This window comes from Salvelinus fontinalis, chromosome 24 (genome assembly GCF_029448725.1).
Source record: "Salvelinus fontinalis isolate EN_2023a chromosome 24, ASM2944872v1, whole genome shotgun sequence".
NCBI classification, from domain to species: Eukaryota; Metazoa; Chordata; class Actinopteri; order Salmoniformes; family Salmonidae; genus Salvelinus; species Salvelinus fontinalis.
This window is the reverse complement of record NC_074688.1, coordinates 26,438,764-26,466,749: the sequence shown is the minus strand read 5'-3', so window position 1 is coordinate 26,466,749 and position 27,986 is coordinate 26,438,764. Positions and strand designations below refer to the sequence as shown.

The 27,986-nt window shown below is 43.8% G+C and overlaps 1 protein-coding gene across 2 annotated transcripts in view; it reads right to left on the bottom strand.

Annotated features, from left to right (window-relative positions):
* Nucleotides 1–26,591, bottom strand: part of LOC129822589 (septin-4-like) — a 67,080-nt gene extending 40,489 nt beyond the window's left edge. Inside the window, exon 1 of one of the 2 annotated variants that reach the window (XM_055880937.1) lies at nt 26,489–26,591. Coding sequence is in view for 1 of the 2 variants with exons in the window: in XM_055880935.1 (XP_055736910.1) it covers nt 19,473–19,625 (153 nt within the window). In the remaining variant the exon portion in view is untranslated. Of the gene's footprint in view, nt 1–19,472; nt 19,629–26,488 lie in introns of those variants that run through there. The other variant, XM_055880935.1, reaches the window with a different exon arrangement.
* Nucleotides 26,592–27,986: the final 1,395 nt, after the last annotated feature.

Genomic DNA, 27,986 nt, shown 5'->3' with positions numbered 1-27,986 from the left:
GCCGAAATGAGACTGTAAGAGATGAGTTGTTTTTGGGGGTTGGTTAGTCCGATTAGGGAAATCAGACACTCCCAGGATTATCAGAAGCGGGTCTGGGTCAAATGAAGTCTCCAGAACTTCAGAGAGGATCCTAAAAATTCCACACCAGTAACCATGCAAGCTAGAGCATAGGGCAAAGCAGTGGAGAAGTGTACCCTGTGCAGCCTGACATTTATCACACAAAGGGGATGTATCAGGAAATATCCTATGCAGTTTGGTTTTGGAATAGTGTAATCTGTGTAATACCTTGAATTGTATGAGCCGATGTCTGGAGTTAATGGAGCAGGTGTGGATATACTCCAAGCTATCTTCCCAGTCTGCCATCGAAATGTCAGTCCCTAGTTCTTCCTCCCATTTTGCCTTAATGGCATCTGTAGAGGGTGTGCTAACCGATTGAAAAGAATCATATAAACGAGATATCAGTTTGTCTGAGGTGGGGGATGTTTTTATGCATCCGTCAAACATGGAAGGCTTAGCGTTCCCAAATGTTGGGAGGTGTTTCCTAACATAGTCTCTGATTTGTAGGTATCTGAAAAAGTTATTTCTGGGAAGATTATAAGTTTCCCTCAGCAACTCAAAGGAAGCAAAGGTCCCTTCTATATATAAATCCCCTATGGTACTTATCCCCAACTCTCCCCATTGCTCAAAGGTGTTATCAAGGTTGGAGGGGGCAAAGGAGGGGTTCCTGGCAACAGGGAGCATGAATGACATTGGTCTAAGCTCAAAGTGGGTTTTAATTTGCTTCCAGATTCGGACTGTGCAATGTATAATAGGATTGTTACGATAAAGTGACCTCTCCAGATTGACAGGCGACAAAATCACAGCACCAATAGAGAAGGGGTGACACTCCTCCCGCTCCATACCAAGCCAGGTGGGTGACGGACGTGCGTCATCCAGCAAAAATGTAACCGCACGGAGGTTAGCGGCCCAATAATAAAATATAAAATTTGGGAGAGACAATCCTCCTTCCATCTTGGATTTGCAGAGGTGTTTTTTACCTATCCTGTGTGTTTTATAATCCCAGATGAAAGGATTGATAATTGAGTCCAGTTGTTTATGAAAGGATTTAGGTATGAATACTGGGATGTTCTGGTATAGGTAGAGCAGTTGTGGGAGGAAGACCATTTTAATGGCATTAATTCTTCCGAGCAGAGAAATTGGGAGAGTTCTCCAAAATTGTATGTTTGTTTTTAGTTTTTGCATCAGCGAGGGGAAATTCTCTTTAAATAGTAAGGAATATTGTTTGGTAACTACAATTCCTAGATAGGTAAATTTTTCTGAAGATAACTTAAGTGGAAGATGTTCTAGCCAGGAGGTGTTTTGTAACCGTATGGGCATTAATTCACTCTTGTTCCAATTTATTCTGTATCCCGAGAAGGTACCAAACAAATTAATCACATCAAGAATAGCTGGAATACTAGCTTGGGGTTCTGTTACATTGAGGAGAATGTCATCTGCGTATAGGGAAATCTTATTTAGAGTATCTTTAGTATTATAGCCGTGTATTGCTGCATCAGATCTAATCGTCTGAGCGAGAGGTTCAATGATTAGGGCGAAGAGCATAGGCGACAGCGCACAACCCTGCCTTGTCCCTCTGTAAAGGTTAAATCGGGGCGACAATGATTGGTTAGTGAGTATTCTCGCACAGGGGTTCCTATATGAAAGCTGGATCCAATTTATGAACCCATCTCCAATATTACATTTCTGTAGGACTTTGAATAGATAGGACCACTCAACTTGGTCAAAAGCCTTCTCGGCGTCAAGAGATATAACGGCAAGGTCCATGTTTGGTAACCTCTGAGAATACATAATGTTGAAGAGGCGCCTGAGATTGAAGAATGAGTTTCTGTTCGGGATAAAGCCGGTCTGGTCCGAATGGACCAGTTTGCCAATTAAAGTGCTAAGCCTGTTAGCCAGGGTTTTTGCTAAAATCTTTTGGTCTGTATTGAGGAGGGATATTGGTCTGTACGACCCTACCTCTTCCGGATCTTTACCCTTCTTATGTATAACTGTAATGAATGCTTCATCCAAAGTAGATGGGAGAGCTCCATCCTCTCTGGACTGAACCAACATTTTGTGCAGGTAGGGAGAGAGCATGTTGCTGAATGTTTTATAGAATTCACCCGGGTATCCATCTGGGCCCGGGGTCTTGCCACTCTTTAGAGCTTTGATTGTTTCTCGAATTTCTTCAAGAGATATTTCCTTATTCAGGAAGTTAGAATCTTCCTGGTTCAGGGCAGGAAGATTACAGTCATCCAAAAAGTTTTGCATAATTAAGGGGTTAGAATCGGCTTTAGATGTATATAGAGTCTCATAAAACTGACGGAATCTGTCATTGATGTCTTTGTGGGAAGAGAGTAATTCCCCAGATGCAGACTTAACTTTGTGAATCATTCGGTCACTCACAATTTTTCAAAGTTGTCTGGTGAGTAATTTGTGTGGTTTGTCACCAAACTCAAAATATTTTTGCTTGGCGTAGAGAAAAGATTTAGCAATTTTAGCTGAGAGAGTCTGATTATATTCAAATTCTAAAGAGGTAATTTTTTTATGTTTCTCCATAGATGGATGTCTAGCATTCTCCCTATCCAGTAAGTGAATTTGTCCCTCCAGTTCTACCAATTGTCCCTTGTTTTGCCTACTCCTGGCAGTCTGATAGGAGATGATACAGCCTCTCAAATAAGCCTTAAGTGTTTCCCACAGTAATGCTGGGGAAGTCTCTGTGTTGTCGTTGGTATCAAAGAAAAATGTTATTTGGTCTTTAAGATGTTCACAGAATGTTGGTTCTGTGAGGAGCTGAGGATTTAACCTCCAGACCCTCTCGTTTGGTACCATGTCACCCAATCTCAGGGAGAAGGTGAGTGGACTGTGGTCCGAGATTATAATATCATGATACTTCACATTACAGGTATAGGGGAGTAGTTTAGCATCAACCAAAAAGTAGTCAATTCGAGTATAAACATTGTGAACATGAGAGTGAAAGGAGTATTCCCAGCCCGTAGGGTTAGTGATCCTCCATATATCAAATAAGTTAGAATTCTTTATGTAGGTATTCAAGAATTCACTTGAATAGGAGGTGGGGGTTCGCCGGGTAGAGGATCTGTCCAAATATTGATCTAGCACGCAGTTAAGGTCCCCTCCAATGATCAGGTTAGTATGGGAGATATCTGGAATCAGGGCAAGGACTCTTTTGAAAAAAGAGGGGTTATCAATGTTTGGCCCATAGATATTTAGTAGAGTTACAGAAGTAGAGTGGATCTCTCCTATTACGATCACATAACGACCCTCTTTATCCACAATAGTGGTTTTATGTAGAAAGGGAATTCCTTTCCGTACCAGAATCGCTGTGCCTCTCGTTTTGGCAGAGAAGTTAGAGTGGTACACTTGCCCCACCCACCTACATTTAAGTCTGCTGTGAGAATTATTTTTCAGATGGGTTTCTTGCAAAAATATGATATCAGACGAGAGTGCTTTCAAGTGGGCTAGGACCTTGCCTCTCTTAATTGGTTCGTTTAAGCCCTTGACATTCCAGGAAGTGAATGTGAGCCCCGCCCCCCTCTCATTTGTAGTTCCTATGACATAAGTATTTGATACATCAGAAAAGCAGAACTTAATATTTGGTACAGAAACCTTTGTTTGCAATTACAGAGATAGTTTTTGACCAGGTTTGTACACACTGCAGCAGGGATTTTGGCCCACTCCTCCATACAGACCTTCTCCAGATCCTTCAGGTTTCGGGGCTGTCGCTGGGCAATACGGACTTTCAGCTCCCTCCAAAGATTTTCAATTGGGTTCAGGTCTGGAGACTGGCTAGGCCACTCCAGGACCTTGAGATGCTTCTTACAGAGCCACTCCTTAGTTGCCCTGGCTGTGTGTTTCGGGTCGTTGTCATGCTGGAAGACCCAGCCACGACCCATCTTCAATGCTCTTACTGAGGGAAGGAGGTTGTTGGCCAAGATCTCGCGATACATGGCCCCATCCATCCTCCCCTCAATAGGGTGCAGTCGTCCTGTCCCCTTTGCAGAAAAGTATCCCCAAAGAATGATGTTTCCACCTCCATGCTTCACGGCTGCGATGGTGTTCTTGGGGTTGTACTCATCCTTCTTCTTCCTCCAAACACGGCGAGTGGAGTTTAGACCAAAAAGCTCTATTTTTGTCTCATCAGACCACATGACCTTCTCCCATTCCTCCTCTGGATCATCCAGATGGTCATTGGCAAACTTCAGACGGGCCTGGACATGCGCTGGCTTGAGCAGGGGGACCTTGCGTGCCCTGCAGGATTTTAATCCATGACGGCGTAGTGTGTTACTAATGGTTTTCTTTGAGACTGTGGTCCCAGCTCTCTTCAGGTCATTGACCAGGTCCTGCCGTGTAGTTCTAGGCTGATCCCTCACCTTCCTCATGATCATTGATGCCCCACGAGGTGAGATCTTGCATGGAGCCCCAGACCGAGGGTGATTGACCGTCATCTTGAACTTCTTCCATTTTCTAATAATTGCTCCAACAGTTGTTGCCTTCTCACCAAGCTGCTTGCCTATTGTCCTGTAGCCCATCCCAGCCTTGTGCAGGTCTACAATTTTATCCCTGATGTCCTTACACAGCTCTCTGGTCTTGGCCATTGTGGAGAGGTTGGAGTCTGTTTGATTGAGTGTGTGGACATGTGTCTTTTATACAGGTAACGAGTTCAAACAGGTGCAGTTAATACAGGTAATGAGGGGAGAACAGGAGGGCTTCTTAAAGAAAAACTAACAGGTCTGTGAGAGCCGGAATTCTTACTGGTTGGTAGGTGATCAAATACTTATGTCATGCAATAAAATGCAAATTAATTACTTAAAAATCATACACTGTGATTTTCTGGATTTCTGTTTTAGATTCCGTCTCTCACAGTTGAAGTGTACCCATGATAAAAATTACAGACCTCTACATGCTTTGTAAGTAGGAAAACCTGCAAAATCGGCAGTGTATCAAATACTTGTTCTCCCCACTGTACATACGTGTAGAATAAAATAAATAGCCTATGATTAGATCTCTGTCAGAAACAACTTAAGACATCAACCTTCTCAGAGTATAAGCGCTCAACTTCAATGACTCACTGCTTATCAGATAGATCAGTGTCTATCAAGCACAGAGAAACTGCAACTGGCTGAATGATAGACTGATATACCGACTCTCATTCAGCTTTCAAGTCAATTAAACTTTTCGTTAGAAAATACATCCTTTCTTTAAAAAGGTCTGGAACAGTTGATTTTCCAAGTGAGTATCAAAGCATAGACATTGGTTCCAAGCAGGACCTTTGATGACATCCAAAGCAGTCACAAAACCCTTGCTCTGACTAGCGGCCAGCCACTCGCCTGCCAAGGGGTCAGTGGCTGTCATGGCAACCTTTATATTGAGATGGAGGCTCGACTGAGTGGAAAAGATCCACAGTGACCTGATAAGTGGGTCATGGTGCCACTGGTTTGTGTGTGTGTGTGAGCTCTGTGCTGGATCACCCCAAACGTGGGAGTGGAAGCGGGCATTGAGGGCACACACGCACAGTCTGAGGAGGAGAGCATGGGTGAGGGGTAGGCTGAGTCTGTGACAGTCAGTTTCATACACACATTTATGAATAGCTCTGTTAACTTGTTCTCAGTTCTGTTCTTTCTCCATGTCCCTCTCTTTCATCTTTTTTTTCTACACCTGCATGATCCCTCAATTGAAAAGCAAAGAATCTCTCTAAATTCATTATTACATAAATTAAATTCAGCCTGTCCCCTAAGAAACCTCTCTATTAAACAAGTTACACAGACTTCAGTAGATAAGAAGAGTTTCCTATCTGGGTCCAAGAAAAGGAGTGACTACAGAGGGGACACACAGACAATGAAAGAGAAAAAAGTGGCAAAATGGATCCTGTGACAGATAAAGCCTCCAGATAAACTACTGTTTATATCCATTACATTATACTGTATGTCCTTGTGGACTGTTTTTCTATGGAGGCTGTTTTAGCTCCACCACTCCTTTACAGGCAAGACCACACAAGGATGGAAGATTGATTACCCTGGGCAAAAGAGAGGAGTGTAGGATGGAGGTTGAGAGGGGTGGAGAGTGTGGGAGAGAGTAAGAGAGTGTGTGTGTATGTGTGTGTGTGTGTGTGTAAAATAGAGGATAGAGAGAGAAAGAGAGAGAGAGAACACCGAGACCTGGGCCTGTACATATCATCTATACTAGGCCTACTCTAACCACAACCTCCTCAATTTCCATCTCCACACATACAGCAGCAGTACCATAGACATATGGAGCATATAAACATAGTATACTGAGGCTATATTGTTCAAATGGCTTAAACATATTGAGTATACACAGTACCAGTCAAAAGTTTGGACACACCTACTCATTCAAGGGTTTTTCTTAATTTTTTTAACTATTTTCTACATTGTAGAATAATAGTCAAGACATCAAAACTATGAAATAACACATATGGAATCATGTAGTAACCAAAGAAAAGTGTTAAACAAATGAAAATATATTTTGCGTGCATGTAAACTCAGCAAAAAAAGAACCGTCCTCACTGTCAACAGCGTTTATTTTCAGCAAATATAACATGTGTAAATCTTTGTATGAACATAAGATTCAACAACTGAAACATAAACTGAACAAGTTCCACAGACATATGACTAACAGAGATGGGATAATGTGTCCCTGAACAAAGGGGGGAGGGGTCAAAATCTAAAGTAACAGTCAATATCTGGTGTGGCCACTAGCTGCATTAAGTACTGCAGTGCATCTCCTCCACATGGACTGCACCAGATTTGCCAGTTCTTGCTATGAGAGGTTACCGCACAGGGAGGAAGATGTCATCCCTGTAACACACAACGTTGAGATTGCCTGCAATGACAACAAGCTCAGTCCAATGATGCTGTGACACACTGCCCCAGTCCATGACGGACCCTCCACCTTCAAAATCAATCCCACTCCAGAGTACAGGCCTCGATGTAACGCTCATTCCTTTGACGATAAACGCGAATCCGACCATCACCCCTGGTGAAACAAAACCGCGACTCGTCAGTGAAGAACACTTTTTGCCAGTCCTGTCTGGTCCAGCGATGGTGGGTTTGTGCCCATAGGTGACGTTAGTGCCGGTGATGTTTGGTGAGAACCTGCCTTACAACAGGCCTACAAGCCCTCAGTCCAGCCTCTCTCAGCCTATTGCGGACAGTCTGAGCACTGATGGAGGGATTGTGCGTTCCTGGTGTAACTCGGGCAGTTCTTGTTGCCATCCTGTACCTGTCCCGCAGCTGTGACGTTCGGATGTACCGATCCTGTGCAGGTGTTGTTACACGTGGTCTGCCACTGCGAGGACGATCAGCTGTCCGTCTTGTCTCGCTATAGCGCTGTCTTAGGCGTCTCACAGTACGGACATTGCAATTTATTGCCCTGACCACATCTGCAGTCCTCATGCCTCCTTGCAGCATGCCTAAGGCACGTTCACGTAGATGAGCAGGGACCCTGGGCATCCGTCTTTTGGTGTTTTTCAGAGTCAGTAGAAAGCCCTCTTTAGTGTCCTAAATTTTAATAACTGTGACCTTAATTGCCTACCGTCTGTAAGCTGCTAGTGTCTTAACGACCGTTCCAGAGATGCATGTTTTGGCCCATTCCTCCTGACAGAGCTGGTGTAAGGCAGGTGTGTAGGCCTCCTTGCTCGCACACACTTTTTCAGTTCTGCCCACACATTTTCTATAGGATTGAGGTCAGGGCTTTGTTATGGCAACTCCAATACCTTGACTTTGTTGTCCTTTAGCCATTTTGCCACAACTTTGGAAGTACGCTTGGGGTCATTGTCCATTTGGAAGACCCATTTGCGACCAAGCTTTAACTTCCTGACTGATGTCTTGAGATGTTGCTTCAATAGATCCACATAACTTTAATTCCTCATGATGCTATCTATTTTGTGAAGTGCACCAGTCCGTCCTGCAGCAAAGCACCCCCACAACATGATGCTGCCACCCCCGTGCTTCACGGTTGGGATGGTGTTCTTCGGCTTGCAAGCCTCCCCCCTTGTCCTCCAAAAATAACGATGGTCAATATGGCAAAACAGTTCTATTTTTGTTTCATCAGACCAGGGTATATTTCTCCAAAAAGTGCAATCTCTGTCCCCATGTGCATTTGCAAACCGTTGTCTGGCTTTATGGCGATTTTGGAGCAGTGGCTTCTTCCTTGCTGAGCGGCCTTTCAGGTTATGTCGATATAGGACTTGTTTTACTGTGGATATAGATACTTTTGTACCGGTTTCCTCCAGCATCTTCACAAGGTCCTTTGCTGTTGTTCTGAGATTGATTTGCACTTTGCGCACTAAAGTACATTCATCTCTAGGAGACAGAACGCGTCTCCTTCCTGAGCGGTATGATGGCTGCGTGGTCCCATGTTTTTTATACTTGCATACTATTGTTTGTACAGATGAACGTGGTACCTTCAAGCGTTTGGAAATTGCTCTCAATGATGCACCAAACTTGTGGAGGTCTACAATTTTTTGAGGTCTTGGCTGATTTCTTATGATTTTCCCATTATGTCAAGCAAAGAGGCACTGAGTTTGAAGGTAGGCCTTGAAATACATCCACAGGTACACCTCCAATTGACTCAAATGATATCAATTAGCCTATCAGAATCTTCTAAAGCCATGACATCATTTTCAAGAATTTCCCAAGCTGTTTAAAAGGCATAGTTAACTTAACTTAGTGTATGTAAACTTCTGACCCACTGGAATTGTGATACAGTGAATTATAGGTGAAATAATCTGTCAGTAAACAATTGTTGGAAAAATTACTTGTGTCATGCACAAATGAAATGTCCGTCAAACGTCTGGTAATGAGAGGGAAGTTACAGCAGTTAGGTCTGAGGGTGTCTACAAGTGTTTTTCTTTCCATTATTAAAATGAAATGCGTTTTAACAAGCTGTTTTTGGACAGGTTAAAAGGGATTCAGTTGGATGTTCAAACAGTTTGCCAACATTCATGATTTTCAGTTCCAGATCTGTCATATTTTCTTACCAATCGACAATGGAAAATCGACAGGGTCTTAGAGATGCTAAGCTCTACCGTCAAATATAATAATTTACATGACACAAAGTACTGGGGTTAGTGCAAACCTAGCTTCCTTTTCTTGCATTTAAAAAAAACCTTGGAACCCCTTATGTATATAAGCTAGGGATCACTTACAAAATACCTAAGCACACAAAAAGGGAAGCATTTTGCTTGGTTCTAGGCCACCCGGTGAGAAGACTCCAAAATTAGCACGCTCTGAGAGGGACATCAACTCACTCACTTTGAAATCCATCTCATCTGTAAAGTCTCTCCACAGGCTCGGTATAGTAAGGCACATCCCACACACTTTAAATCTCTCACCTCAAATTAAAAAGGCATGATTTATTTTCGTCCTTTGAGGACACATGGGCTGAAGTACTTTTCACGGCAGAAGGCTAGTGGGATGAAGTATTTTCCACTGCCGAGGAACATATAAAAAACTAGGAATATAGACATAGGCAGCAGGAGAGATAATTTACTGAGGGATGGAGAAATTGTGAAACCGGTATGGATTCCGTTGTCTTTGTCTATGGAGCTATTGTTGCAGGGGACATCTCTGCCTACTAGTAAAATGGCTCCTACAACATCATCATGCATAAATAACTCAACAATTTAAAAAATGCATCATATCATATAAGAGTGGATTTTCCCTCCCTCTCTCGCACTGCTGGAGGAATCTCAATGCTGCTGACCTCAGTCTGAATTCTCAGGCTTTAACTCTATTAATAGTTTAAAGTCCAGACATTATAGTTTGAGCAAGTCTCTCTCCCAGTCCCAAGCAGACCTGGCACGATGGGCCAAGCCAGTCCCGGCCCAAGTAGAGCAGGCAGACGGAAGCAGAAAATCCATCTTGCTAATTCACTCCAAATCTGCCTCACTGTCACACTTATACAGCTGCCGTTTAAAGCCAAAGTGTCATGGTCAAGGAGGGCAGAGAGGGAGGGAGAAGTGCAGAGCAGAGGGCTTTGTGCCTCACATCAAAGGCAAAATAACTTAACACTGCCAAAAGATATTCTGGGAACATCCAGAGAAGAACAGCTAGTGGGTAGCTCCAAGTGAAACAAAATAAACTGTTAAATCAGATCAACTTAGCCAAAGATGTTAAATTCAGTCAAAGACGTTCAACTTGGCATAGCAAGATGTCCCAAAACAACCTGGGGCCATATTCAAAGTCAGGGATGTTTTTGGAACAGAAAAACTTCCCAAACTGTTATTAACGCATAAATCTCCCTCGTTTTATTGTGACAGAATAAATATTTAACTGCTTCTTGGTATCACACAGGAATCTTGGTCATGTATGAGTATGAGGTTTGCTTTGTTTGTGTAATGTGTGGTTGACATCCACCGTCTGTCTTATGATGTGATGTTACGCAATGCCAGTCTCCCTCTCTCCAGGCCGACTCATGCTACAACTATTCAATGGCACAAGACAAAGTAATAGTTGTAATTTTACATTAGCATCCTGAGCTGTGTCTTACTATGTTATAAAGAATGCCCAATTGACCAAACCCGGTCATTCCTAACCCACAAGCAGTAACTCTATTGTCCCCTGTGGTCATGGGACAAAACACACACACACACACAAAAAAACAAAATCAGTGCACAGTAAACTTCTATAGACCCTCCTCCTCAGTCACAGACTGTCTAACTTACTCTGTCCATAACTCATACACGGCTTGCCAGTTGGGTTTCATTCTCTACTCAACACTAACTGGTCACATTCCATGGTTAAATAGATATCGTAGATGGCCCGGGCGGCACAAGGGGGCAGGTGCCAGTCTTCCGGTGTCGTGACAGCAGTGGAACAGAACAGGTGGAGAGAAGTCTGACTGTGGAGAGGCAGAGAGTTGTGCTGCAGTAAGATGCTTAGGGCATTCTATTTACTTCTCTGCTCATGGAAAGCTTTAATCCTGTTTCCATGATGGAGAAACAGTAGAGGGCATTCCAGAACACTTGAAATACCAGAGTTTCTTGAAATACAGTAACTGAAGGCCGTGTGATGTTATGGTTCTGGATGGCCAGATAATGACAAGAAACTGCCATGTGCTGAATTGTAAGTGGCTCGATTCAGCTTGTTCGATCATGTTCTTGATACAAGTCTTATTTTGAGGTGTTTTTGACTGATGTCAAGTTTTGACTGATGTCAAGCTAATATGGCTACAATTTGCTAGCTAGTTAGCTAACCAAAAACTGTAAAGATGTGTTTGAGAGACAAGTGCTCACTGTACAACTTTGTTTTGAATAAACATTGTAAACAAAATATTGTTTCCATGTTGTCAACAATCTAAGCCAACCTAGTCTGTTTTGCCCCATAGTTGCGTACGCATTGGTTTTGTTGCTTAACAACCAACTCGTCTATAGGCAAACAAGTACTACAGCGTTCTTCAGACCAGGTTTAAATTCCAACCAATTTGATCAATCATATTCTATCAAGCTGTTCGTCAAACACTGAACATCAAGACATTCCCTTTGAAACAGACTTGGGAGGACATTGAATTGGACAGAGAGCAGAGAACAGAATAGGTAAGTGAACTCCGGGACCTTTTCTTTGATAAACAGACGGGGCTCGGCTACTCTGCTCTCTTGATAACTTCATTAAAGGGTTGCCCATGGAAAGGCCTAACCCTAGACCTAGCAGCCGGTCTCCTCCCCAGATGTTTTCCCAGCTCACCTTAAATGACCAGAGTCTGAAAGGAGATGGAAGAGGTTTTACTGGTAGAACTGGAAGGAAGTCATTAGTTGAATATGGTTTTTAGTAGCTGTTTAAAAATGTTAACCCCGGAATGGGCATCCATGGTGTGTCCTCGGTGTACCTGCGTGCACACACACGTCGGTTATCAGAATTGTGTCTGTAATAAGCTACAGTATACCTCACAGAGCATAAGTAAATGGCGCAACCAAGGACATAAATGAGCTGTTACGTGTGTGTGTGTGTAAGGGCATAGACCATGAGAGGGCTGGAATCTGGGAGTGATATAGAATGTGGTCAGGGTTGTACTACCAGATAACAGGGAGGTCAAGATGCCATAGACATCTCAGGGTGTGTGTGTAAAATGATCTCTTCCATTTCACACAGGACAAAAAGATTGAGAGGTGGAAATGAAATGAAGAGGGGAGGGAGGAGGACAGGGTTTGGAATGTTGTGTTCCTGGGAGGTAACAGGAGCAACATGTCTCCTCCTCTTTCATCTCTCAATAAGACATGTTGAGTGTTGTTGTTCTGCGTCACAGTCTCTCAGTACGAAAACACACACACACACACACACACACACACACATAGCGCCCCAACACGCACATCACACTACGCCCCTGGCTCCATCACACACACACAGTCAGTAGAAAAAGCATGTGTGTGAATCCAAAGTAAAGTCTCTTTGGATTCATATGTTCAAATCAGACATTGGGACAGACACAGGACAGGTAAAACAACTGTAATGTGGTCCTCCATACTCACATCTCATACTTGTCAGCACAGAGATTCAGACAGGGATGGTGCTATGAAAGATGATACATACAGTATTGTTATTACAGATGAATAGAACAGTAGACAGAAGGAGCAGATCAAATTCCTATTGTTAGTCTTTATTTCAACAGAACTCTACTATTATACACACACAGCTCAAAACTGTCTGTGGCAGGGCATCTGTCCAAGTGAGTAATATAGACAAGTACAGTAATGTTAACTATTATGAAAAACCAACTGTTAAAAGACAGAAGGACATAGATGGGACTAGGCTGGCCACTACCAAAGTAACCCTGCAGTAGCCTGCCCTGCATGGAACACTACATATGTTGTAAATATGAACAAACGATGGCTAGATGGCTTTGTGTCTGTGATGTCAGAACGTGTGTGTGTGTATAGGTTTCAGAAGGGAAATGTAAGGTTCAGTATTACAAACCCACAGTCAGTCTCGTACACAGAAACAAACCTAAAGTAGTACAGGCAGGGATACAGTACTGAGACAAACCTAGAGTAGTACAGGCAGGGATACAGTACTGAGACAAACCTAGAGTAGTACAGGCAGGGATACAGTACTGAGTAAACCTAGAGTAGTACAGGCAGGGATACAGTACTGAGACAAACCTACAGTAGTCCTACAGGAAGAGATAGACTGTTGGAGAGTCATGGACTAGATGTAAACAGTGTGGGAGATCTATCCCATGTGTAATGGGATAGTTTTGAGCCGTGTGTTTGAGTGAGTGAGTGGGATGGAGTGGTGTGTGTGTGTGTGTGTGTGTGTGTGTGTGTGTGTGTGTGTGTGTGTGTGTGTGTGTGTGTGTGTGTGTGTGTGTGTGTGTGTGTGTGTGTGTGGGGGGGACGGAGGGTGTGTGTGTTCAGAGAGATGCTGGGGTCTGCTGCTTAATTTGGCTGCGTCTAAATGACAGGGTGGGACAGGGAGGGTAGTGTGGCGACTTGAAGGAAATTAAGTTTCAAAGGGCAGCCGTTCAAAGCACAGGAAATAGGGAACAACACGGATCACACGCACACACCTCACTGACCGACCGTCTGGCTTCTACTACTGCGGCCCCCCTACACACTTCACTGGGCTGAGACTACGCGGGAGTTCTGTGGCTGGCCTGTGAATCAGTCTAGCCTCCAATACCTGTCATCACATTGAAGACAACATGTTATCTATCTGACTATTGAGATGCATCCTAAGTGTAGAAGCTCCACCAATTTCTACCACATCACATCATAACGCTCCCATACACAAATGGTGCTCCACCCCTACCTCCCTCCTGTTATTTAATAAAGAGATGCTCTGCTTTGACACCACATTACAAAAAGCAAGTTCTGCAGGCTATAGTTTTGTGTTATCTTGATTATGGTCCAGTCATGTGGTCGAGTGCTGCAAGGAAAGACCTAGTTAGGCTGCAGCTGCCCCAGAACAGAGCGGCACGTCTTGCTCTTCATTGTAATCAGAGGGCTGATATAAATACTATGCAGCCAGTCTCTCTTGGCTAAGAGCTGAGGAGAGACTGACTGCATCACTTCTTTTTATAAAGAAACATTAATGGATTGAAAATCCCAAATTGTTTGCATAGTCAACTTACACACAGGTCTGACACACACTTACCCCCCCAGACATGCCACCAGGGGTCTTTTTTCTCTCCCCCAAATCCAGAACAAATTCAAGAAAGTGTACAGTATTATATAGAGCCCTTATTGCACTCCAATCCCATCTCATATTGCTCAAATAAACAGCAAACCTGTTTGTTTTTTTAACAGATAAAGCAACACCTCACGGCACACATCACACCTCTCTCCTATTTGAACTAGATAGTTTGTGTTTATGCATTGATATGTAGGCTACATGTGCCTTTTATTTATTTTTGTCTATTGTCTATTAATGTTCTGTATTATGTCATGTTTCATGTGGACCCCAAGAAGAGTAGCTGCTGCTTTTGCAACAGCTAATGGGGATCATAATAAAACACCAACAAATTCCATCCGTCATCATGTCACAGCAAGCTACCGCATTCCATGCTACAGTTACTACACCAAGCCTCTAAATCCTCACCATGCAGGAGCAGCCCTCTTGTCTCTCGGTCTGTCTCCGAGGAATGGGATGGAATGACTATTGAGTAACTAGTGGTTTGGTCCAGTCTAGGCACATTGGATGCCAGTGGTTGAGTTGGCGTGGTCCCTTGTCTGTCTCTCCTCTGCCCTTTACTCTTCGTCTCCTTGTCTACCTACTCTTCTCCTCTCCTATTGCCTTCTCATTTATCATTCCCTCCACTCTTCCCCTCGTTTATTATCCTCTTCTCATCTACCCTTCTTCTCCTCCTCTTGGCTCGCTTGGTATTTCCTCATGCGGACCTGGTGCATCTTGGGGGCATCTGGAAGTGTTCAGGGGCACAGCTGCAGCTGGGTAGCATTAAGCCTCGACCGCTGCGCTGGTTCCAGAAGCGCTGTGTCACCTCGTCTCGCACGCCCTCGGCTGAAGCAGAGACGCCACACTTGGGTTTGTTGTTTTAATGGTTTATTCCCGAGAGGTGAGACCAAAGAAAAATTCTCAGAGGTCATTGTCACACCGTTGAGTGATCTTTGTGGAGAAATGAAACGTGAGAACATTGTTTGGCTCATGAACAACCATAGAGAAAGATGTCAGTAATGGTTCTACACCAACTGCTTCACAAGTCGTATTAGCTAATACAGGATCTCATAGACAGTCAGGTGTAGTTACCATACTGCAGATCAGATACACCACTGCCTCAGTCTGACAGGGAGTGACTCAGTCAGTCTGCTCTGTTTCATTTAGTTGGAATGATAGAATGTCTGGATGTTAGAATGCAGAGAGCAGCGTTGTAGTTAGTGTTCCATCACTCAGCTCCCCATACAGCAGACTGACAGGATCGGGTGTCTGTGTCAGAGTCTCAAATTCAGCACAAACACACCAGTCAATCAATCCTCACATCTAGCTCTCTCTGTGATACACAGCCTAGATGGGAATTCAGTCTACAGTAGATAGAAGTCAGCAGAACTCAGCAATAGCATATAGGCAGGGAGTTTGTCAGAGAGAATGAGAGCCCAGAGCCCAAAGCATGCATACAAACGATTAGGGATCAGTGTCTGTCTGTTGGTTTGCAGTAAGCATTACATTACAGTTGCTGGGATTGAAAAGGATTCCCCCAAAACCACCTTTTACCCATATCTAGAAGTTACTGGGAATTTAGCATCTGTTGTGTGCGAAAATGCAGCAACTACTAAACAATTCTAACACTCTAGAGAAGAGAATTCAGTTCAACACAGAATAGATGACGATTCACACGCAGACCTGGCATGCTCTTTTTCTGCAGGTCCAAATGCAATCACGGTGTCAGAAAACTACCCAACATACTGTATGTCAACAGGGATAATCTCTAGGATGGACAGCAGACAGGTTTTAAGGCTCGTCCTTAAAAAAGGAAAGAAGTTGACCACTAGTCACATTTAAACTGTAGAGGATTTACAGGACCTTTTAATCCTATCTGACCCCATTCAACATCCACCCCTCCCCCTCCACCACGCTCTTCCCCCAGGAGCCTCATCCTTTCTGAGGTAGTTGGAGCAGGATGGTAGCTTCTCTGGTCCAAGCCTGGTGGTGCCCCCCCCTCGCCCTGTCCAGCTGGGTGGCTGCTGGGACCCCAGTAGGGGCCATGGGAATCAAGCTGGGGTATATTTATAGCCAGGCCCCTCTCTGTTGGGGGGACAGAGGGGAGAGAGAGGCTTGGCAGGGCCCATTTCTTTGGAGGTTCCGAGGAATGTCCGGGTCACCCTCTGACCGACTGAAAGCCTGGGGAATGGAGGCTCAAGGAGGACCAGAGGGTGGTCACCAACTGACATGGGACATCTGTGGAGCTGGATCGGGACCGAGCCCTGAGTCTGCTGAACTAACAGGCCATAATCGGGACAGGAAGAGGTGACTGATCACAGGAAGTTAAGTTATAAAGTAGAGCCTTCGTTTGACTTCACATCCGTGTTGACTTGGAATTTAAAATCTATAGCGTACCACTTTCATATGGAAACAAATGAGGAACATTTATAAAGACAATGTTTATTGTCCATCAAGAGGATATTCTTTCAGGTGCTAGACACAGCTACATATCCACGACAACAAAACATCCTTGGAAGGATTAAGTGCTCTAGCATCAAAACAACCTGAGGAGGTCATTAGTATCAACCCTCATTACCCAGCATCCCCTGGGGTGGATTTATGGGGGGGGTGGGGGGCAGAGAGAGAGGGAGGAAAGAGAAAAGGGAGGAGGGGCAAACAGATAGATGTAGAGCTGCAATTAATAAGTGTAGTGCTTTCTCGTAACTGATGAGAATGAACAGCCCACCCTGACTTACGCAGGGACAGAACTTCAGTAACATAGAACCACAGCCACTCTGCTAGATGGAGGCTAGAGGTGGGGACAGGAGACAAGGAATAGTGACGCCCGTGTACTATAGTGTAGTAGATCGTTGTAAGTTCTACATTGACACATTCTTAACTCGTGAGATGAGAGAGGCAGATAACTTCAACTGAGCACCCATTCTGACTCCCGGAGAGCTGATTCTAAGTTCTTCACAGACACTCATTCTTAACTTAGTTTCACTCTGCTCTTGACTTCCGACAGCCTTAGGTGTCGCAGTGGGGTGTTGCGTGTCTTGCAGCTCCCTAACTCAATTGTGTCCCTCCCCTCTTGTCAAACAGAGCCTGAGGGTGGTCTGTCACAAAATGCCACCACCACAGCTAGAGACTTGGTGTCCGAATCGCAATGTCACAATCACACACCACATTTCCCCAGCTGAGAGAATAATTAAGCCCAAGCACTTCCCCACTGAGCTTAATACACAATGACAACTCTGGTTGCAGTGACACAGCACGCCACCCACTTAGCTAATAACCCAAAGTTTGGTGATATGATGAAGAATGGCTCCATTACTTGGCATGGGTCCTCAGATAAAGGGAAAGCTAGGATAATGTACTGTATTGGATGATATAATTCCATCCTTGCAGTGAATCAACTGTACTGTATATAATGTATTATTCTCTAACTTTGGATATGAGCATGAATCAATTACACTATAGTTGTTGAGGCTTGATCTAGATCACAAAGTACTTTTGAGTAGTTGAAAAGCAAATCATGATATCAAAACCAACCCGTACCACCCATCCCTAGCCAGGCCTGCTTGGTGGCGACACCCCACACATCTATTTTTACAGCCATTGTCATTGTGTTAACTGGCTTCACTGGCTTACCACGGTCAATCATTCGAGGGATGGACAGGGTGGGGCTACACACACACACTTGACGTCCGGAGGATACCCATTGGCACGCATGTAGGCACACACACAAACACACACACACACACACACACACACACACACACACACACACACACACACACACACACGGAAGGAAAACACCCAGCTTCCATCCACTGCAGTAGCTACGTACTAGCTGCTAGTTAATAGGCTAATAAAGTCTAACGATAGCCTCGTCCCTCCACCATGGCCACAGTGAAGGCGAGGGATAAAGGCCGAATGCTGGGTTGACTAAAAGCCACAGAGACAGAGAGAGCGCACGAGAGAGTGCGAAACCCTGGTTTCCTCGTTGACATTGAAGAGATCTGTGATTACAGTTGCTGTGCTTCCCTGCCCAGAACTGGCACTGTCCAGGGACAGTGATGACATCATCACTCAGAGAGTGTGTGTGTGTGTGTGTCTTTTTCCAACTAGAGAGAGAGGAAACCACAGCCACCCTCTTTCCCACCACATCCCAGAGTCCGGCATGTGCTGGGCTGAAGCCAGGGATGGTCACAGTGGAAGAGGATAGGCTACACTGCAGAGCTGAAGTTTGCACTTTATTCTTTGTGGTCAAACCATCGGTGACGTTTAATGAACAGGGAGTACATTCATGGATCTGAAGACCTCATTGAACTTCTCTCATATCCAGGAGGGGTTGTTACATTGTTACATAAACCTAAACCTCAGTAGATCCAGTGGCTCTCTAGCCTCTAGCTCATGACTCGATCACGTGGCTCTGTACCCTCTTTGTAGCTCATGACTGGATCCCGTAGAGAACTGAAAATTCCTCTCTGGGCGTTCCCTCTTGGTGCTGCAGCAGTTAGTCGCTTTGTGTCCCAGGGGTAAAGAATGCTGCTTAGAGGAAGGAACAGCTCTGTCACACACCCATACGGATCCACTCCCCTCCTCAGCTACCCGCTACTCTTCTTTCCCTGTCCTCCTCCCTCCTCAGAGATTTGTCTACTGTGTTTGGAGACAAACCTCCCCCTCTTCCCCCAAACTTCTGTAGGGCCGTGGGATGTAGACAACACTGGGATGTGTGTTTGTGTGACAGGGCTCCATCACTCACTGTGTGCCCTCATGGGAAGCTACTGACAGTGGAATTGTAGGAGTGGAAGTTGGCACCGTCAACACACACACACACATATGGGGTCAAAAACAGACCTGTCGCTCCTTCAGTAAGACGTCTCAGCTGTCACCTTGCGTGGGACATGAAACTAGTCAAACTGGGTTCAACAGCAGACCACACCCATTTCCACACAGCAGTACACCTGTTACCCTGTCAGGTATGTGGCGGCCAACACAAATCCTCACGGCAAACAATCATTACCCAACTCAACACCTTTCACTGTAAAAAATAACCTTTTCACTTCCGCAATTACAGTTAGCTTCCCTTTAACCAAACCACCAAGTTGTTATCAGTCACTTGCAGGCCTATTCAGTACATCAAAAGGTCAAGCAAATCTTCAAATGCTTCCTTTTATTGAACCTTAACGACCCCTTGGTCCAGACCATTATCAGGGCTGTCAATCAACATTAACAATAATGATGCAATGTGTACAGTAGGCGTGTGAGTAAAAGAAAGAAAAATAATGTCTTAATTACCTCATCATCTGTCCAGAGGAAGATCGGATTGGATGGCAGAGCAAGCAGGAGATGGTTCCAGATTGCACACACAGGTTGAAGGAAGTTGATGGATACAGGAAAAGGAAATACATTATTTACAACACTACAAATTGACACCATCTGAAATTCCATCAAATTATGAGATGTCCAAAACATATTACAGCATAACACAATTCTATAAATATTTTATTATCTAAACACTTAATTTCACACCTGTGAGAATGGGCCTTTAAGCGAGTGAGAAATATGTTAGCGCTGGTCTGGGATGAACAGATGGACGTTAATCTCAATCTGTGTTTGATCTGGCTCATGTATTACACGATCTGGTTAGGTTCAGATTGTGGTGTTTGGCTTGGCTGGGAAGTACAGGAGATGAATACCAGGTTGTCACTGAGATGTTATCATAATACCCATCTACCTCCTAGCCTGGTTTGTTCTTGGATAGCCAGACCCAGGGAGACAAGACGAAAGCATCTTTATCATCGCTATCAAGGTCGCTGACACTGAATGTCTGACTCACCAGCTGTTGATGCCTATTAAAAGACCCCCTGGCTGTTAAAAAACTGCAGTGTGTGTGTGAGAGAGAGTGAGTGAGTGAGAGAGAACACAAGGGAGTGTCAGAAAGCAAGTATGTGTTTGTGTGGGTTTGCGTGCATGTGACAGAGTGTTTGTGGATCTAGGAGAGTGATTGTGTGTGTGAATAGATCAAATGTGTGTTAGAGAGGGAGAGAAAAATATACACATACTTCAGTGTGTACTAGAGACTGTCGTGCTTGTACACAGTGCATGCTTACTGGTTATACAATACACAGCATCCTACGTCAAAAGGGGCAGTGGCTTGACATAAACCCACAAGTCCTACCTAGGCCTTCTCAGGAGATGTGGCCTGACTGAAAGCAAGGCACTGACAGAAAGGAACATCCAGCACACGGGTGATCTAGATACCACATAGATTATATGGAGCATCAACGTCACCAGTGTGCTGGAGATTTTCTATTCAGTACAGTTTTCCCTCCATGCAGTAATACTTTTTCAATGAAAAGCAAGGCAGAGTCCGGGCTGCTGGGATTACAGAGGGGCTACAGAACACACGCTCCAGAGCAGAGGGGACATGTGGAGCTGGTATAAGGAGATTATAGACTCACAGCATCACCATGTATGTGTGCTATGATCACTTCAGACACAGCCATTCCTAATCCACACTCACTTAATTATCCCCACAGCCGACCAAAGGGCTGCACGTTTTCTTTCTTTTTAAAAGAAGTTACAGTAAAAGCCCATTTTAGGTCAAAGACCCTCTGCAATGCCCGGCCAAGTGACTTAAGTTGTGTCCGTCTACCTTTTCACCGATTGAAATGCATTACTTGAAAATCTGTGGCAATTGGCAAGGCATGTCACAAAATGTCTTCCAAGACAGTAGACAAATACAATATAATTATAAGATGGGGAAGCCTATTCAGACCACATTATATTATGTACCAGCCTTATTCTAAAATGGATATTAAAAAGAAATCTCAAATCTCAATCTAAACACAATACCATATTGACAAAGTGAAAAAAAAAGGCTTAGAAATTTTTGCAAATGTATTTATAAAATAAAATATTTTTCCATTAGTATTACTATGAGAATCGAAATTGAGGTCATGTCCATCCTGTTTCCATTGATCATCCTTGAGATGTTTCTACAACTTGATTGGAGTCCACCTGTGGTAAATTCAATTGATTGAACATGATTTGAAAAGGCACACACCTGTCTATATAAGGTCCCACAGTTCATAGTGCATGTCAGAGGAAAAACCAAGCCATGAGGTCGAAGGAATTGTCTGTAGAGCTCCAAGACAGGATTGTGTTGAGGCACAGATCTTGGGAAGGGTACCAAAAAATGTCTGCAGCATTGAAGGTCCCCAAGAACACACTGGCCTCCATCATTCTTAAATGGAAGAAGTTCGGAACCACCAAGACTCTTCCTAGAGCTGGCCACCTGGCCAAACTGAGCAATCGGGGGAGAAGGGCCTTGGTCAGGGAGGTGACCAAGAACCTGATGATCAGTCTGACAGAGCTCCAGAATTCTTATGTGGAGAAGGGAGAACATTCCAGAAGGACAACCATATCTGCAGGACTCCAGCAATCAGGCCTTTATGGTAGAGTGACCAGACGGAAGCCACTCCTCAGTAAAAGGCACATGACAGCCAGCTTGGAGTTTGCCAAAAGGCACCTAAAGGACTCTGACCATGAGAAACAAGATTCTCTGGTCTGATGAAACCAATATTGAATTATTTAGCCTGAATGCCAAATGTCACATATGGAGGGAACCTGGCACCATCAGGTTCACTACGGTGAAGCATGGTGGTGGCAGCATCATGTGTTGGTGATGTTTTTCAGCAGCAGGGACTGGGAGACTAGTCAGGATTGAGGCAAAGATGAACCGAGCAAAGTACAGAAAGATCCTTGATGAAAACCTGCTCCAGAGTGCTCAGAACCTCAGATTGGGGTGAAGACAATGTAGTAGTGGCTTCGGGACAAGTCTCAATGTCCTTGAGTGGCCCAGCCAGAGCCTGGACTTAAACCCGATCTAACATCTCTGGAGAGACCTGAAAATAACTGTGCAGCGACGCTCCCCATCCAACCTGACAGAGCTTTAGAGGATCTGCAGAGAAGAATGGGAGAAATTCCCCAAATACAGGTGAGCCAAGCTTGTAGTGTCATACCCAAGAAGACTCGAGGCTGTAATTGCTGCCAAAGGTGCTTCAACAAAGTACTAAGTAAAGCATCTGAATACTTATGTAAATGTAATATTTCAGTTTTTTAAAATATTTTTTAAACCTGATTTTGCTTTGTCATTATGGATTATTGTGTGTAAATTGACGAGGGAAAAAGCACAATTTAATCAATTTTAGAATAAGGCTGTAACGTAACAAAATGTGGAAAAAGTAAAGGGGTCTGAATACTTTCCGAATGCACTGTGTGTGCTGTGTGTTATATATATATATATATATATATATATATATTAGTACCAGTCAAAAGATTGGACACACCTACTCATTCAAGGGGTTTTCTTTAATTTTACTATTTTCTACATTGTAGAATAATAGTGAAGACATCAAAACTATGAAATAACACATATGGAATCATGTTGTAACCAAAAAAAAGTGTTAAACAATTCAAAATATATTTTATAGCCACCCTTTGACTTGATGACAGCTTTGCACACTCATGGCATTCTCTCAACCAGCTTCATGAGGTAATCACCTGGAATGCATTTCAATTAACAGGTGTGCCTTGTTAATGCGTTTGAGCCAATCAGTTGTTGTAACAAGGTAGGGGTGGTATACAGAAGATAGCCCTATTTGGTAAAAGACCAAGTCCATATTATGGCAAGAACTGCCCAAATAAGCAAAGAGAAATGACAGTCCATCATCACTTTAAGACATGAAGGTCAGTCAATCCGGAAAATTTCAAGAACTTTGAAAGTTTCTTCAAGTGCAGTCACAAAAACCATCAATAGCTATGAGGAAACAGGCTCTCATGAGGATCGCCATAAGTAAAGAAGACCCAGAGTTACCTCTGCTGCAGAGAATAAGTTCATTAAAGTTACCAGCCTCTGAAATTGCAGACCAAATAAATGCTTCAGAGTTCAAGTAACAGACACATCTCAACATCAACTGTTCAGAGGAGTCAGGCCTTCATGGTCGAATTGCTGCAAAGAAACCACTACTAAAGGACACCAATAATAAGATACTTGCTTGGGCCAAAAAACACGAGCAAAGGACATTAGACCGGTGGAAATCTGTCCTTTGGTTTGACGAGTCCAAATGTGAGATTTTTGGTTCCAACCGCCGTGTCTTTGTGAGACGCAGAGTAGGTGAACGGAGGATCTCTGCATGTGCGGTTCCCACTGTGAAGCATGGAGGAGTTGTGATGGTGCTTTGCTGGTAACACTGTCTGTGATTTATTTAGAATTCAAGGCACACTGAACCAGCATGGCTACCACAGCATTCTGCAGCGATACGCCATCCCATCTGGTTTGTGCTTAGTGGGACTATAATTTGTTTTTCAACAGGACAATGACCCAACACACCTCCAGGCTGTGTAAGAGCTATTTGACCAAGAAGGAGAGTGATGGAGTGCTGCATCAGATGATCTGGCATCCACAATCACCCGACCTCAACCCAATTGAGATGGTTTGGGATGATTTGCACCGCAGAGTGAAGGAAAAGCAGCCAACAAGTGCTCAGTATATGTGGGAATTCCTTCAAGACTGTTGGAAAAGCATTCCAGGTGGAGCTGGTTGAGGAAATGCCAAGAGTGAGGAAAATTGTAATCAAGGAAAAGGGTGGCTACTTTGAAGAATCTAAAATATATTTTGATTTGTTTAACACTTTATTGGTTACGACATGATTCCATGTGTTACTTCATAGTTTATGTCTTCACTATTATTCAACAATTTAGAAAATAGTAAGAATTAAGAAAAACCCTTGAATTAGTAGGTGTCCAAACTTTTGACAGGTACTGTATATAGCTATTTTGTTGTAACAATGGCTGTACTCATAATATATAGGCTGGCCTTCTTGATTTCAGTGTGGATTGTGTGATGACCTACATGGAGTGCCTCTCTAGCCATGATGCTGTTAGTGAAGCCACAGTGGTCTGGGATGGCTGCGTCTCTCCAACAAGCTCTCACTGAGGAATGTCCACCGCTAGCCACTATGACTGGGCCTGGGTTCAAATGGTATTTGTTTAATTACAAATACCTTTAGCCACGCTTGATTGAGCTTGCTTGGTGCAGTGGTCAATGGGAGTCACAAAATTGCCAAATCCTGCCCATATGGCACTTCAGACAGGCTCAATCAAACTCTCAAAGTGTTTGTAAGGTTTGAAATACTATTTGAACCCAAGTCTCTGCTCATCAGTCTCCTGTCTCTACCACTACTGGATGTTTTCCCAGCTGGACTACAGAGGAAAGCCGCTTCCTCCACTTTAACTTCCTACTGTAAAGTAGTAGGGTTCCTTCCCATTGTTTTGGGTATCACAGGTTGGGTTGGTCTGAGATTTGTACTTGTTTAAGAAAGAGACCTTTTTTCATTTGTTAAATCAGTTCAAATGGGTTAATTACACCGGCCTAGATTCCAATTTGAGCTACTATAAACAGGGACAGTCGACAGCTAAAAACGGTTAGAAGAAGGCGATCAAATTAAGACTTTGCTCCGTCTCAGAAAGTAATAGAATTTAGTGAGGATCGTCAAGTTCACAGAAACCTACAACCTGTCTTTGGAAAAGAGACAATGGACTCTAAGAAAAAGCTACTGTTTCAGTCTACTTATGCCATATAAAAAGGAATACACGACCGTCAGCTGACTGGGCTAGCTGCTGTAAAGTACATCCATATGAGCCAACAGCATGGAGCCCTCCCTCACAAATCAACACACTGATCTGATGTCAGACTTGTGTGTGTGTCTGTGTGTGTGTGTGTGTGTGTCTCTCGCTCTAAAGGGTGGGACTCAGAGGACAGGCTGTTTTTGCTGGTGTAGATCAGGCTCTGTATATCCCCCTTTCTCTCTGTTCCCTCTTTCTTTTAAGGCAACAGTCTGGACTAACCAGATGTTTATCCGTGGGGGCATCATTGGGGCACAGAGTTAAAATGAAAATTATTAGTTGTGCACAAGTACACACAATCAGCGTGGAATTGTGAATGGTTCATTCACGCCATGGCTTGTGTTGTATGCAAAAGAAAAAAAAGTCAGGTCATCATGTTCAGGCCATCATCATAGGATAAGGCCTCGTCAGAGGGCAAGCTACCTGTCACTCAGCAGTAAAAACAATGCTCATCTTGATACAGAGATTATCAGTGTAGACACAGATGAGCCAGTTTCCCAGAGTCTGGCTGGAGAATAAAGCACTTTTATGCAACTGGAGGAAATATATTCTCCAAAATATCAGTCAGTGTAATGGTCATATAGGTATGGTCAAATAGCACCATACCTGTGATGGGACTGGACTGGAGGCAGGTTGTTTTGTCATTGCTATGACAGAGTTGTGATTATATAAACAGAGTTCATGTAAAGGGTAAACGGAGTCTCAGGTGTATATGAGCACTAGCTAGTCCCTGTCAGCCGACCTCATCCTGAGTGAACTATACATGCGCATAGCCTATGGGGTCATTTGCATAACAACATAAATACACACAACAGAAGTAAACTTTTGATCATGAGTTTTGGCTTAGCCCTATAAAACCTTTGGTTTTATCACATCATTTGATGGATGAGGTAACCAATAATGTAATCAATATGCTGATTACACAAGCAAATGATATATCCACCACCTCTTGTGAACTGCACAGCCCATCACTTGGATGTATGGCTCTTTCACCTACTTTCCTGCCTTAAAAGGGTAAAACTCAGCCCAACAGGACAGCATGGGCCAAAAGTCTGAGCCAAAAGTCTGGTTTATGACCTCTGTTTAAAGTAAATATGCAACGACTCAGGGAGCAGGTTTTCGTGGGATGCCCACACACAAAAAAAGTGTAACGTTAGTTTGACATGGGCAAAAAAAAATCCCCTCTATTGTCAAACTGACAGGACACTTAAAAAAAAGATGAGCAAATTATCTGAAGAGCAAAATGATCTAACGTCCACAATATAGACATATCCATTTGGGCCGCACAGTGTGGCACACTGTAGCTATTTTGGTTACTTTTCTCGTCTGCCTGAAACTCCAGCCGACACAGTTTAATTAACTGAGGACACCACTTTAACAAGCAATACTCGTGCGACCAGCAATATGTGCGCCAGCCTAGATAAATACGAGCCCAAAACAAACCAATACGGGAGTGAGAGCGCACGGGATGCTGCAGAGATGCTGCAGGGCGCTGAACCCCCTACGACGCAAACCAACGGACACATTTGAAATTGTTTTCCCGACGTTCTACTCCGATCACACCTGCATAGGCTACTTATTGGCACATTCACATTCCTAGAGAGACTAGATTGACTACTCACCGTGGTTGAACATTGTTGTCCTAAACCGGTTGTTGGAAGACGAATATTCCATTTTGCAATTGCAGTATGAATGAATGCTATGCCAACACTCTTCAAGCCTCCGTTTGGGGTTTACGTGGTGTATTCCGTGTGTTTATTGTGCAGGACAATGAGGATTCTGAGAGGTTTGCGACCAACCTACCCTATATTAAATGTTACACTTCGTCTTCCACTGCTGTTCCTTGCACCGATGCCTATTCTAAAGTGCAAAAACACTGAATGGCAGCTTCTGTGTGAAGCGATTTTAACAGCGCACTGTTCAGTAGCAGTACTGCCCAGCCAGATTTACCGTGACGTCACGCGGCACAGCCTGCACCACCATCGGAATGAAAACAATCGCACATGGATGAGCAGGATGGATATGGTCACGTGTGCCTGAGAAATGTACCCTTCCCTCCGCAGCGAGGAAGGTTGCATTGTCAAGTTTGCATTCATTACATAATAAGAGAGTGTACATGTAGGTTAGGCTATATTGGGGCGGTAGGTAGCCTAGTGGTTAAAGTGTTAGGCCAGTAACCGAAATAATGCTGGATCAAATCCCCGACTTGACAAGGTAAACATCTGCCGTTCTGCCCCTAAACAAGGCAGTTAACCCACTGTAGGCCGTCATTGTAAATAATAATTTGTTCTTAATTAACTGACTTGCCTAGTTAAATACAATAAAAACTAGCCCGACGGTTCGATTCACACTAACTTATTCCATGCTCTGTCGTTCGCTACATACGAAACGAACGTCTGTGGGCGTGGCATAGTGTTTGGCCGGAGCAAGGAGTCTGGGTAGCCAGTGTGTCACAATTAATGTCTTATTTTGGATAGTCGATTGACATTTTATAATGACTGCTTCTTCATAACAACATTTTCAATAATGGATATTAAATACTTAATTATCAATCACAGCTGCTCACCAGGAACACGATTACTGTAGCTGAATAAGATGTCTTAGAGCAGGACTAGAACAAAAGCATACACACTCAGTGGCTTTCCAGGAGGCATGGCCATCTCTACTGTGTAGGAAAATATAAAGAGGCATGGCCATCTCTACCGTGTAGGAAAATATAAGGAGGCATGGCCATCTCTACTGTGTAGGAAAATATAAGGAGGCATGGACATCTCTACTGTGTAGGAAAATATGAGGCATGGCCATCTCTACTGTGTAGGAAAATATAAGGAGGCATGGCCATCTCTACTGTGTAGGAAAATATAAGGAGGCATGGACATCTCTACTGTGTAGGAAAATATAAGGAGGCATGGACATCTCTACTGTGTAGGAAAATATAAGGAGGCATGGCCATCTCTACTGTGTAGGAAAATATAAGGAGGCATGGCCATCTCTACTGTGTAGGAAAATATAAGGAGGCATGGCCATCTCTACTGTGTAGGAAAATATAAGGAGGCATGGACATCTCTACTGTGTAGGAAAATATGAGGCATGGCCATCTCTACTGTGTAGGAAAATATA